General features: G+C 46.5%; 1 protein-coding gene across 1 annotated transcript in view; it reads left to right on the top strand.

Annotated features, from left to right (window-relative positions):
• DYRK4 (dual specificity tyrosine phosphorylation regulated kinase 4) overlaps positions 1–11,095 on the top strand; it is a 47,028-nt gene extending 35,933 nt beyond the window's left edge. Inside the window, exons 13-18 of the mRNA XM_088128518.1 lie at positions 1,469–1,556; positions 2,510–2,682; positions 6,741–6,801; positions 8,164–8,293; positions 9,160–9,341; positions 10,836–11,095. Of these exons, the coding sequence (XP_087984644.1) occupies positions 1,469–1,556; positions 2,510–2,682; positions 6,741–6,801; positions 8,164–8,293; positions 9,160–9,341; positions 10,836–11,095 (894 nt within the window). The remainder of the gene's footprint in view (positions 1–1,468; positions 1,557–2,509; positions 2,683–6,740; positions 6,802–8,163; positions 8,294–9,159; positions 9,342–10,835) is intronic.
• Positions 11,096–12,096: the final 1,001 nt, after the last annotated feature.

Genomic DNA, 12,096 nt, shown 5'->3' with positions numbered 1-12,096 from the left:
GCTATAACATTTCTTTCAGTCTCCATTGCTTTACACAGGGAATAAACTTCCTTAACAAATATACAATTCATTTTTTTTTCTTTTTAAAATATCCTTTACATTGCCCGATGTCTTAGTGTTCTCTGTTGTAGCTTATCAGTCATGGACCCTAATAAAATATGTGTGTGCTTGTATCTAGACATACACACCCCTGCTCAGCAACTTAGTGTTTAGTACATAAGCATTTTAATCTTTTATTCACAAAGTAGTTTTATAATCCCATTAATTAGTTTTAATGTTTAGATTTCTTATTACCTGCATTTGTAGTGTTACAGTGAATTATCTTACTCTTTTCCATTGATGTTAGAATACGTCTATGCTTTTTAATCTTTTACATCTTATAATAATTGTACAAAACGCTAGTCGGGGCTGTAATGAAGTTAACTAATTAATTAACTTCCAGCTTCCCTTAGTAGCCCCCCAAAATAACCAGAAAGCTTTGACGAGGTTTTAAAGAGAAAAAGCGTAATTCAAGAGCGATTCCCTTAGAGGAGGCTGGCCCAAGGGCCCCGAGGGGCTGCTTTTTGTATGGCGCGCTGAAAACCCAGCAGGAGCGAAATCCGAAGCAGGGCCTCGGTGTCGGCCAGCCAGGTTCTGAAAGGGGCTTCCGTGTGGAAGAAAGTAGCACTTGGGACAGCCCAGATTTCAGCTTTCAGATGTACCCCATTCAATATCCTGGAGGTAATATCTGCTGGTGATGATGATGGTGATGATGATGATCCAACAGGCAGAAGACAAAGCAAGCCAGGATATACAGTAGACAGTTTGTGCTCGGTGCACATGGTTTGTACCAAATGGTTTGCAAAGTGTGAGTTCTGCTTTTAAACAGTTTGCCTTACGCTGCTGAATGAACAAGACTGCTAAGATTTGCTCAAGAAGCCATAGTTAATGGCTTAGCACAATTTGTGAACCCCGTCGTTAAGTAAAGCCTCTAAGCAAGGAGAGGGGAGAGAGGGATATAAATAGGTCAAAATATTTCAAGCGCAAAACGATCGTTCTGCATTGGAAATAGGCTGTTCTGACGTCTTCTGGAGGCACGTAGGGCTGTCTCAAGCAGAGGAGCCTTCCAGAGGAATCAGGCTGTGTTGGGTCAGCTGATTCAAACCTGCAATGGAGCATTTTGCATTAAGACAGGGGTGATCTGAGCTTGGAAAAGCGGTGCTTTGTGCTTGGGGCATTTCAATTTCAAATTTCTTCACTTTGGAGACCACAAGGGGGGAACGGCTGGCTTTGGGGCTGCAGCGCCAGGGACGTAACCATGGGCCGGGAAGCACTAAGTTCTGTTTCCCTGGCTGTCGTTCAGATCCTGTTCCCGGTTATGGCTTGGTGATCTGAACAGGAAAAAATGAAGATGCCGTTAGCTTGCTAACCTGATAGATGAAATGTACTGATATTTTCTCCCCCAGTCTTATTTTTTTTAATTCTTTAGGAGAACATACTAATAAGCCAATCTCAACTTGGACAAATTTCATTTAAAGTTATTGATTTTGGATCAAGCTGCTATGAACACCAAAGAGGTCTGCAGAAAAGTCAAGTAGATATAATTTTCTTTATTCATTTTTTAAACTTTTAATTGAATTTTATTATGGTATAGGTATTAATAAGGTGCTGTCTCACAAAATGTATAGATAGCTACAGCATTTCCTTCTCTTGGTCAGTGCCCTGAAGCTCATGTAAGTGAGTCAGTGCCTGAGTAGCTACTTTCCTCATTAATGCATCAGAGAGGAAAAATAAGCGACTGGCCTGTTTCCTTCCATGGTCTCAGAATCACCTATCTAGATGGCAGTTCTCAACAAAGCTCCGCTATTTAATACATTCAGATGGGTACTCTGGGGCTGAGCATTTGTGGATCCTAAATCCAAGGCTCCTGCGATAAGCTTCTGAGTAGTCTCTGCTCTAGACGAGTGTTTGGGGAAGACAGGTGTGTCTCGGGACGGAGCTTAGACAAGGATCCTCATTCAAGGAGGAGGTTCTTCTTGTTAGGCCGTTTCTGCAGGAGAGGGCTTCTGAAATCCACTTGGTGGTGACGGTGGTGGGGATGTGAAAACTCTCTTCAGGAACTTTCCTCTCATCTAGAAAGGTAGCAGTTCATAGGCCGTGGCTTGCATCATCAGGACTCATACCGAGGATATGCTGTTTCTCACAAGGGCAAGAGAAAGCCCCCCAAAGCAAGCAAGGAGGGCTTGGAACCAGTCAAGACAGAGGCACAGACTCAGCTGGGGGGGTGGGATGGGGCGGTGTTTGTACTGCGGGAACAAGCCATGTAAATGACTGCTTCAAAATAAAAAGCAGAACTACATTAGATCCATCGGCACAAATGGAGGGGGGCTTACTGAGTAAAGAATGTGGGTGGCTGAGAAGATCAGAGAAACGTCGGACCTCTTGTCCCTGGGAAAAATCCGTTTTTGGTGGCGACCGCCTCTCACGCGTTTTCCTTTGATGTCCACTGTCCCTTTCTCGTTTCCTCTAGTGTACACTTATGTCCAAAGTCGATTTTATCGTTCTCCAGAAGTCATTCTGGGCCATCCTTACACAACCTCGATTGACATGTGGAGCCTGGGCTGCATCATGGCTGAACTCTACACGGGGTATCCACTTTTTCCAGGGGAAAATGAAGTGGAGCAACTTGCGTGCATTATGGAGGTAACTTCATAACTTCGGTTACGAACAATCATGGGATTTCAGAAATTTGTTCCATTTTAACCAGCCCTCGCCTAAACTTAGGTGTTCAGTTTTGAGTGCTGAAATGAAATGAAATGAAATGAAATGATGTTTGCAGGGAGTGGGTAGAGGAGGGACCACATGGATCCACGAGACCATCAACACCTCATCTAGGGACAGCTCCTAGCTGCCTTGAAGAAGGCCATGGCGTATGTCTTGATAAAGAGGTGGTCTCTCAGTCTTGCAGTCTTGGATAACTTCTGTCCAGTCTCAACCTCCCCTTTTCATTGAGTTGGTGGTGGCAGATCAGCTACACAGCACCCGAGAGGAAGAGGATTATCTGGACTCTCTTCAGTCTGGGTTCAGGCCTGAGTGTGGGACTGAGATGGCATTGGTTGCTGTCCTGGATGACCTGCGTTGGGATCTGGATGGGGCAGTATATCTGTCCCTGCCTTTTTAGACCTCTGAGTGGCTTTTGATACTAACAATCATGATGTCTTATTGGATCGTGGCAGTTGGACACTGGGTTCCACTCTTTCCTCTGTTGTGGGGGAGGTAAGGCTGGCCTGGTGGCCCCTTGTGGGGTACCACAGGAGCCAGTCCTCACCCCCTTCCTTTTTACATCTATATGAAACCGCTGGGGGAGATCGTGCAACAATTTGGGATACGGTATCATTCTATGCTGATGATACCCAACAATGCCTTGGTCTCCCAGGTTCTGGGGGAGATGCTGTTGGTGTCCTGTCCCAGTGCCTGGAGGCTGTGAGGGTCTGGATATGTAGAGAGATGGCCTTGAAGAAGAATTCAGCAGCCATTTGCTCGGGAAGGGAGGAGGGGAAGGAAGAAATTCAAGACTGCCTGGCCTCATTCTCTTTGCTGTGAGAGGGAGGGAAAGAGAGACCCTGTCAGGCTTTCAAGGTTTGGCTATTGTACCCTGCGTCAATGGAGTAGAGGCCCAGCGGTCTCTGTGCAGTCCAGAAAGCAGCAGGCTGAGTCTTAGCTGATTCCTGACGTTGGGAGCACGTTACGCCTCTATGGTGGGCCCTGCGCTGTTATTGATTCAGCGCCAGGCACAATTTAAAGGGCTGGTGTTGGCGTACGAAGCGCTTCATGGCTCGCCAGCTGGGCATCAATGGGACGCCTCTCCAGTTGGATTTGTCCTGGCCATAGGCAAAGGGGATCCATGTTGTCCCACATTTCAGGGAGGCCAGGTAGCCAGAGCTCCTTTTGTGACCCTCAGGAGGGGGGTCCCACTGAGATCAGGCTGGCCCCCTCCCTGGGAAGTGATTAGAAAGGGACCTTTTTCAAAGAGCCTTTCAGTAACACCCCCTGCGCCTCTCACTGCCCTTACCGCTTCTCCTCTGTATTTTGATGTTGTTTTGGCTGATTGTATGTTGTTTTAGTTCTGTTGTTTTGATTGTGACATTGTAGCTGCTGAGAATCACAAAATCATATAACAAATAAACAAAGGTTGCGATAGGATAGGCCGCAGGGGAGCAGCTTTCTAAGGGGGGAGGAGAGGCAGGTTGCCCCTCAGAGCCTCTGAGCCCCTGGCAGAGACATGCCAGTGCTGCCCCTTGCAGGGGTGCCCCTGAATCACCTGAAACGCTGCGTGCCTCAGTCGCAGTGAACCTTTCTGATTAGGTGGCGACTCACATGGAAAAATATTGCCAGCTTGTGAGGCAGAGGAATTTTAATTCCTGTAGGGAACCTCCTCCCCTCCAGGAGGAGAGCCTTCTCTGCCGTTGCCCCCACCCTTTGGAATATTCTCCCCCAGATATGCGGTGGGCCCCTACCCTCCTGGCTTTCCAGAAAGGATTAAAGACCTGGCTTTAATCCTGCCAGTTTGCGTGGGCCAGTAAGAATTTTACCCAATCCTGGGGGTGGCTGGTGCCTTGATGACGCTCCCTGAGCTACCTGTCAATTTATCAACTATTCTTGGATTATATTTATTTTCTACTTATTCAAGACTATTTTATATTGTATTTTTAATTGATCTTAACTTCTCTGTAAACTGCCCAGAGTAATTTTTTAATGAGATGGGCGGTGACAAATTTGATATATAAATAAATAAATAAATAAATATAAATAAATTAAATTAAATTATATAAATCTCGGATCACATAACCATCCCTTTCCAGGGACTGTTGCTGGACAGTTTTGGGAAGGAGCAATGAAGATGAAGTTCTCCTTCTCATAAGCCACATTAGAGTACCAGTAGGAAACCTCTGCACTGCAGGGCTCCAAAGTTGCCTACAGCTTGTGTAGGAGATGTTTCTCTCACAAATTCCCCAAGAGTTCATTCAAATCTGCGGGCAACACACAATTTCCCAGAAACTCTGATTTGTTCCTTTTGGTACCGGAGGCAGTCAAGCTAACCTAAAAAGGGGTGGGGGTGCAACTCTTCTTTATGCAAATTAAAATCATGCAAATTAGAATACACAGCAATGTGTTTGATTGGCTATAGTGACATGTCAGGTGTTTAGTGAGGTAATTAGGGCAGAAGAATGAGGCAAATGAAGGTAGGACTACAAAGACCTCCGTGGTTTGAGAGGACTCCATGGACGTAGCCTTCTAACAGTTTCTAGAGAGCCTCAGCTGTCCTCGGTGCCAGAGCTGATGACTCCTAGTATCCTAGTATCTTCTTCTCATTTTATCAACATTCCTTGGCCCTCTGGATGGCTGAGCTGACAGGCTTGATTTTCTTCTCAAGTCTCTGGGAAGGTAATGAGGGAGAAGATGTCTGCCCAGTGCCATATTTTCCTCCTGCACTTGCTTTTGAGGAAAAAAACAAAGAATGTATTTATTTTTAGGAGGAATTATAAGCAGCAAGGTATCTGGAGAAATTGGGAAAACATGACTGGGGGCTGCAATAGGCTCACTGCATCATTCGGCACAGAGGTGATAAAGAATGATCTGTATTACACCTAGGGAGAAAAAAAAATGTCTAAAAGTGAAAATGAAATTATTTTAAACAGGATTTGCTTATTTATTTATTTGGTTTTTGTTTTCTTTATAGCTGTATTGGAAGTAATTAGCAGTTTCCCAAATTTATTAGCTTGCTTGCTCAGTCTTGGGGAAAAGTGTTTTTTGACCCAGTGTTTCAGCAGGTTTGATATGGAAGCGTAAACATGACTCATTCCAACAATTTTGAAAAATAGTCTTATAACAATCCTAATTGAGATACAGAAGACAGTTACACATTATAAAGTATGCATTATTCTCCAGATTCAGACAAACACTGAAAGATTTAGTCCCAAGCCCTAAACAGGTGATTAAGCGTTTGTCTTTAACTCCCTTTGTTTGTGATGTCAGAACTCATAATTTCTGTATATGTAGTTAATGTCTCTGAGTCTTACTCCACAAAGATTTCTATGTGAAATCTTCTCTCATGCACCCTAAGCTTACAGTAACTAAGATACCGCTACAGTAATGGCTAACTGAAGCCAATCTGACTTTTAAGAGACCCAGTTGAGGATGGAGTTTCAATTCCTACAGAACAAGGTCTAAGGTAGGACTAAGTTAGCCTCTGCTGACGTTCCTATCCTTTTCCTTCGAGGTTAGGGTTAGGGTGAAGCCCCTGTCCTCTTCCAAAGAATAGTAGGGACTGGGAGAGGCAACCGGGCCTTCCTCTTTCCATAGCTGGGACTGGGGGATTCAGGAACAGATTTCTGGACTGGGCTGGGACTTGGGTCCTTTGTCTGAGAAGCCCTGGGAGAACTGTAACCAGAAGGACACAGTTGGCAGGAACCTCAGGAGTGTTTCAATCTCTGAGTACCGCCCTCCTCAGCCATGGAGTTTCACCTGGGCTTACAGTTAGCACAGCCGTCCTTGTTCACAACCTAGCAAGGCTCTCGCGGGGAGTTAAATCGAGCAGCCCTAAATCCAGCTACTCGCTCTGAGCCAAGTCATGAGATGGTCAGCCAATCCACGGTTCACCTTTGGACTTCAACTGAGTTAGCTACCCATTGGTTTACAGAGAGACTCCAAACTCTATCCCTCTCTCTCTCTCTCTCTCTCATTTTTCTTTTGTTTTAAAGATCTTAGGACTTCCACCAGCTGATTTCATCCAAACTGCATCAAGAAGACGAACCTTCTTTGGTAAGCATTTATCATTTCTGAATGGTTCACTTAGTGGCTATAATTATAATGAAAAAAGTCTCTGTTTTGCAGGAACGCTTAATGCACTGATAATGCATTATTTATGATTTATCTATTTATCCACCCAATATTTACTCGGAGGATGAAATACCCCCACCCCCCGCATCACAGTGACTGGACCTCACTCCTCCAGCCCATCCCTTGGCCACAGCCACCAGAAGCATGAGAAAAGGCCTTGCTCCTCTGGGAAAGGAACGCCGAGCAGCCCCACGACCAAGCTCAGCCGCATCCTTCCTGGAAACCATCGCTCTGAGCCTCTGCAGCAGCAGCAGCAGCAGCAGCAGCAGCAGCAGCTGCTGCTCTTCTCCACTGCAGCCCACGTGGCCCACCCGGGTTTGCAAGTGGAAACGTGCGCCGGTTGAGCCAGAGCCTGGAGCCTGAGACCGGCTTTTCACTTGCCTGGGGTGGAGCGGATCTCAGAGGATCCAGATGTTGGGATGCTATGAAGGAGGGCAGTATAGCCGTCGTAGTCCCCCCTGCCCCAAATCTCTGTGGTGGAGGTGGGGAGACAGGTGTTGGGCGGTAGCGACTGAGAGGACCGCCTTCCGTCAGCGGACATCGAGCGATGCGTCCTAGTGACTGCCCGTTCTGGAGGATGGAGGGGTCTTCAGGGCCATCCTCACCTGTCCCTCCCATTATTATTCCCTGTGACAGCCTATGCGGCTCTAGTCATCGGTCTGCCTGGGACTTCCAATTTCTACAGGCAGGGCCGCTCCAACCATTTTGGCTATACTGCTAATTGTATTTAATTTGTAGTCTTGAGGTAGCACGCCCTGTGTAAATACATACATGCATACATACATACATATATTATCCTGCCTTTATTATATTTAGATGAACATACCTAATACTCCTTCCTCCTCCTATTTTCCCCACAACGACAACCCTGTGAGGTGAGTTGGCTGAGAGGGAGGGGCTGGCCCAAAGTCACCCAGCCGGCTTTCGTGCCTCAGGCAGCTCTAGAACTCGCCATCTCCTGGTTTCCAGCCTGGAGCCTTCACTACTAGACCAGACTGGCTCTGAAATATTGGTGCCCCATTCCTACGCCTAATCAAATTAATTTTATAATTAAGAATTCGTACTTGGCTTTATTATGGACCCTGGCCATAAAATTAAACTCCCAGTTCCAGAGGCATTTTCAGGCAAACAGGTAACTCTCGAGAGTACAACATTTGCTCTCCCCAAATGTGTGTATTTTCTTCTTTGCAGACTGACAGCTTGTGGAAACGTCTGTCAGCTTCACAATCTCAGCTGGCATGGAAATGTGCTTTCAGCTGTAAAATTTGCTTTCCTCTTTTGTAGATTCCAGCAGTGCTCCAAAGAACCTTACAAACAGTAGAGGGAAGACAAGGAATCCGAATTCCAAAGATCTGAGCACTGTGTTGAAAACACACGATGGCTCTTTTCTGGATTTTCTCAAGAAGTGCCTTGTGTGAGATTTTTTTAAAAATTATTTTGCTAAATCCTGCTTTATTTTCCTATGCTTTTTAAAATAACTGTAGAGAAACGGATAATTGTAGAGAATTTTTTTTGATAGCTTAATTCCCTGTTTTGTCTATTATGTATTAGAAAAGAGCTAAGGCAGAGGTTTCCCCATTGCATTTGATGAGTTATTGGAATGCGTATTCAATAGTCCTTAGTGATTAGATATGTAAAACGTTCTTGCTTGCTCTCCTGTGGAATTTAGGAGGGTTTTCTCTGAACATTCCTTGTTCTCACATGATCACAGGCACCTGCAGCCGGCCACCATGATGACAAAATGAGCAAGGAGGTCTGGCTAGTACCTTGCTTAACCATAGGCTGCCCTCAGACACTTCGAAACGCTGTGCAGTGAATTGGGGGCAGTTTCTCTACTGCCAAGGTTAAACATCTGTAAGATGGCACTACGGTTACGCTGTGAGTCAAGCTCACAGAAGAGTTTAAAAATGGCAAGATGAAGTCCGATGGCTGGGACGCACGAATGGCCAAACTCCCTTCCCCTGGAATTCCCTGCCTCCTCAGCTCTGACTCTTCTTCCTTCCAGTAGTAATGAGACACGCAGGTCTTCGTTCAGACCCGCCCAGCTGATTGGGTTACTTTCCCCCTCTCCCTCGGAGGCTTTCATGAGATCTCCCCTTACAATGAGGCGGAGCGACGAAGACGCCGCAAGGGCCCGTCCTCTGCGCAGTTTGATAACAGCCTCCTTGTGACGCAGATTAGGGCCCGCTTCCTTCCTCCGTGCACGTCTTCCGTTACACGCAGGATGCCATGAAGGATTAGCCTCGCCCTCATCCGTTTTATCCCCTCTCGTTACCCCAGGTGGAAACCTTCCTTGCGCATGACTCCAGAAGAAGCGATACACCATGCCTGGATGGAGGATCCTTGGCCGCATAAAACAAAGCAAAAGCCCAGGATGGCTGCAAAGCAGAGCAAGGGAACTTCCTTCGCCTCAGAGGAGAAAAAGGAAAATGCTCATAAAAATACACAGATAGAAAGAGGAGGTGGTTTAGTTTCAGTTCTCGCTTCCTTTTGTTTTGTTTTGTTTGTTTTGTTTTAAATCAAAGCTCCGTACGCACCTTTGGAAACTGCACGTTGTGTTGCCTGTGCGCTTTGCCCAAGCAGCGCGCATCTCATCCACGGTCTTTCCCAGGGCGCTTTAAAACCAGCGCACCTTTTCCGCACTTCCGCAGATCGGCATCGTGCGGCTTACCTGTGAGCTCCAGGCTGGCGACCAAGTGGCATCCTCAGCCCCGACTCGCCCAGAGGGTGCCAGCAGCCAGTCAGCACGCAGCCTCTGTGCTGCCGCTGGCTAACGGCCAAGCTCATTGCACTGCCTCACCCGGCTTCCAGCTCCCTGGGAAAGAACAAGCAGCCCTTCCTTAACTCAAAAAGGAACAAAAACGCTTCTAGCAACCCACCTCTGCCAACCTGTGTCCGGTGTGCATATATTTGTGGCCTTGGTTTGATGGGTTGCACAAGCACGCCTACCGAAGGGGGAGACTGAGTCACCATTGACACTGTTAGGAAAAGCAGAGAACCCTCAACCCTGTCCTTTTCCCCATGGTGCCAGATTAGCAGCTCTGTGAAGAGCGTGATTGTAAATCCAAGCTACGGCGGCCACCTTATAAATGACCCAAACTCCATTTTAAGACAGAAAATGGGGCCAGAAATAATGAGTCCGTACCTAGATTTTGCTTAAGTATAAGGGAAATTCCCAGATGGCAAGATCTGTAAACAACGGCACAGCCAGTCCAGGGAGGCGGTGGGTTCCCTGTCTCTGGTAGTTTTTAAGAAGCAGCTGGAGAGCCCCCTCTTGGGTATGGTTTAATTGGTTTTTTGTTTTGTTTTTTTTGCACGTTGCAGAGGGCTGCACTAGATGATCCCTGTGGTCCCTCCCAGCTCCACATTTCTATGACTCTATGGCTTCTCTCTGTCCAGCTGGGTGGCAGGAAGCATAGCAGGTAGTCTTCAACAGGTTTAAAACACAGAACGAAACCGGCCACATCCCCTCTAACCCCACGGTGGGAAAGAAAAATAAATGAAAACATGGTTCTCAGAGGATGGATTTGAACTGGAGTTTGTCACCGTTTGCAATTCATCACTGCTGGTTGGTTTCAGCATCTTCGGATGGGCCAGTGAAATAGCAGTGTGGTCCTAGGGCTCTGAGTTATGGCAAAGGATGCCAGAAGTTAAGATGCAGCCATTTTTATGTCAGGTCCTTTTCTTTTACAATTGTACAAATACAAACCATTTTTTTCCTCCCTGGCACTTCCTACAATAACCTGACTGAAGTAGGAAAAGCTTTCTCTTTAGCCCATAACTGGAGCAGCACACATCCCCAAGTTATTTTTGTGAAAAGAGGAGAAAGCATGCCTGAGTTTGTAATATTTGATTATCTGAAATCGTGGATAGGAACTAACAAACATATATATTTGCTGCTCTCTGGTTTTACAGTTTAAACTCAAAATAACATTTTATGTGTTCCTGTTCTGCAGATGACATTGCTTGGCAACAGTCCAGCACAGAAGTAAAATCTGATCCACCTGAAAAGTTACCTGTTTCATATCAAAAACTCTCTCCCATCGCATTGTCCCAAGAAATAAATAAAGAGGAAAATCAGGATGCTAGTAAACAGGACACTCCAGTAAAAGAAGTAGAAGCTCCGATGGATAAAGCTGCTAAAAGAGACCGTGGGGCTGAGAAGGTCTTGCACAAAAATACAAGCATCTTGCCACCCATTACACACAAGCAGTGATTGGTTCTCTTTCCATATAATTTCTAGATAAATATTTTGCTGTAACATGTTCAGGAACAGAAATTTAATGCCTCTATCTACACGTGGTCTGTGCACATTTATTGGGGGTGTTACAGGATTGGAGGGAATTCAGTGCTGAGCTGATAGGACAGGATGAAGGTTGCTGGAGGAGTCCTGTGAAGACAGATGTAAGAGGATCCACGCCAGTGGGCCGTGTAGGCTGCTGTACGAGGACTTTTGTCGGTGTGGTAGCTCAGACCTGTAGTAACCACCCTAGAGGCATGTAAAATTAAGCACCAAAAGATCTAAAGCAAAATGTCCTTCGAATCCAGACAAGACAGGACAATAGCAACCTGAACTTGGGAGTGGAGCGTAGCCAGTTCGGGATGGGTCTGGCTTCCCCTGAAAGCAGATGCTGAGGATGAGGGGTGCTCCAAGATTCTTCGCTGTCCCCAGGCTCCCAGCCGGCAGCTTTGGCAAGGAGGAAATTTGCCCAGTTGCAGCCACTTCTGAAGCAGCCAGGTTTGGCAACAGGTCCAGATCGAGAACTGGCTGCAACCTAACCAGGCGCTCTGGGTGAGGGTCCTTGAAAAGTGAATGGGGATGGGAAACGCGGCAACCAGGCTGCCAACGTGCTCAACAAGGAGCTCGTGTGGTGCCTATTTGGAAAGATCTGTTCCAACTGCCAGGTCCTTTCCGAGGACCGTTTACAGTGCCGAAGTTAATTTTTAAATGGATCGGTCTAACTATCTGGGGGAATGATCTTTCTGCTGTAAACGGAGTGTGAAGCTCTGCAGGAAGCCCCCTTCCGAAGACTCCCGCCATGCTCAGAGGCTCACCTCCTGTGAATAGTTCAGGAGGCCCCTCCTGTGGCATTCGCAGGGGGTGGAATTCACCCCCCTCGTGCTGCGTTCAGCTCTCTCGCTTCAGAAGAGCAGCTATCATAAGACGCATCTCTTTCACAGACCCTGATCTTAATATTTGTGTTTTAAATGTTTGTT

Source organism: Python bivittatus, unplaced genomic scaffold (assembly GCF_059951505.1).
Source record: "Python bivittatus isolate LINGU-HERP-01145 unplaced genomic scaffold, Pbiv_v1 ctg000010_np1212, whole genome shotgun sequence".
Taxonomy (NCBI): Eukaryota; Metazoa; Chordata; class Lepidosauria; order Squamata; family Pythonidae; genus Python; species Python bivittatus.
This window is presented reverse-complemented; position numbering and strand designations above follow the sequence as displayed.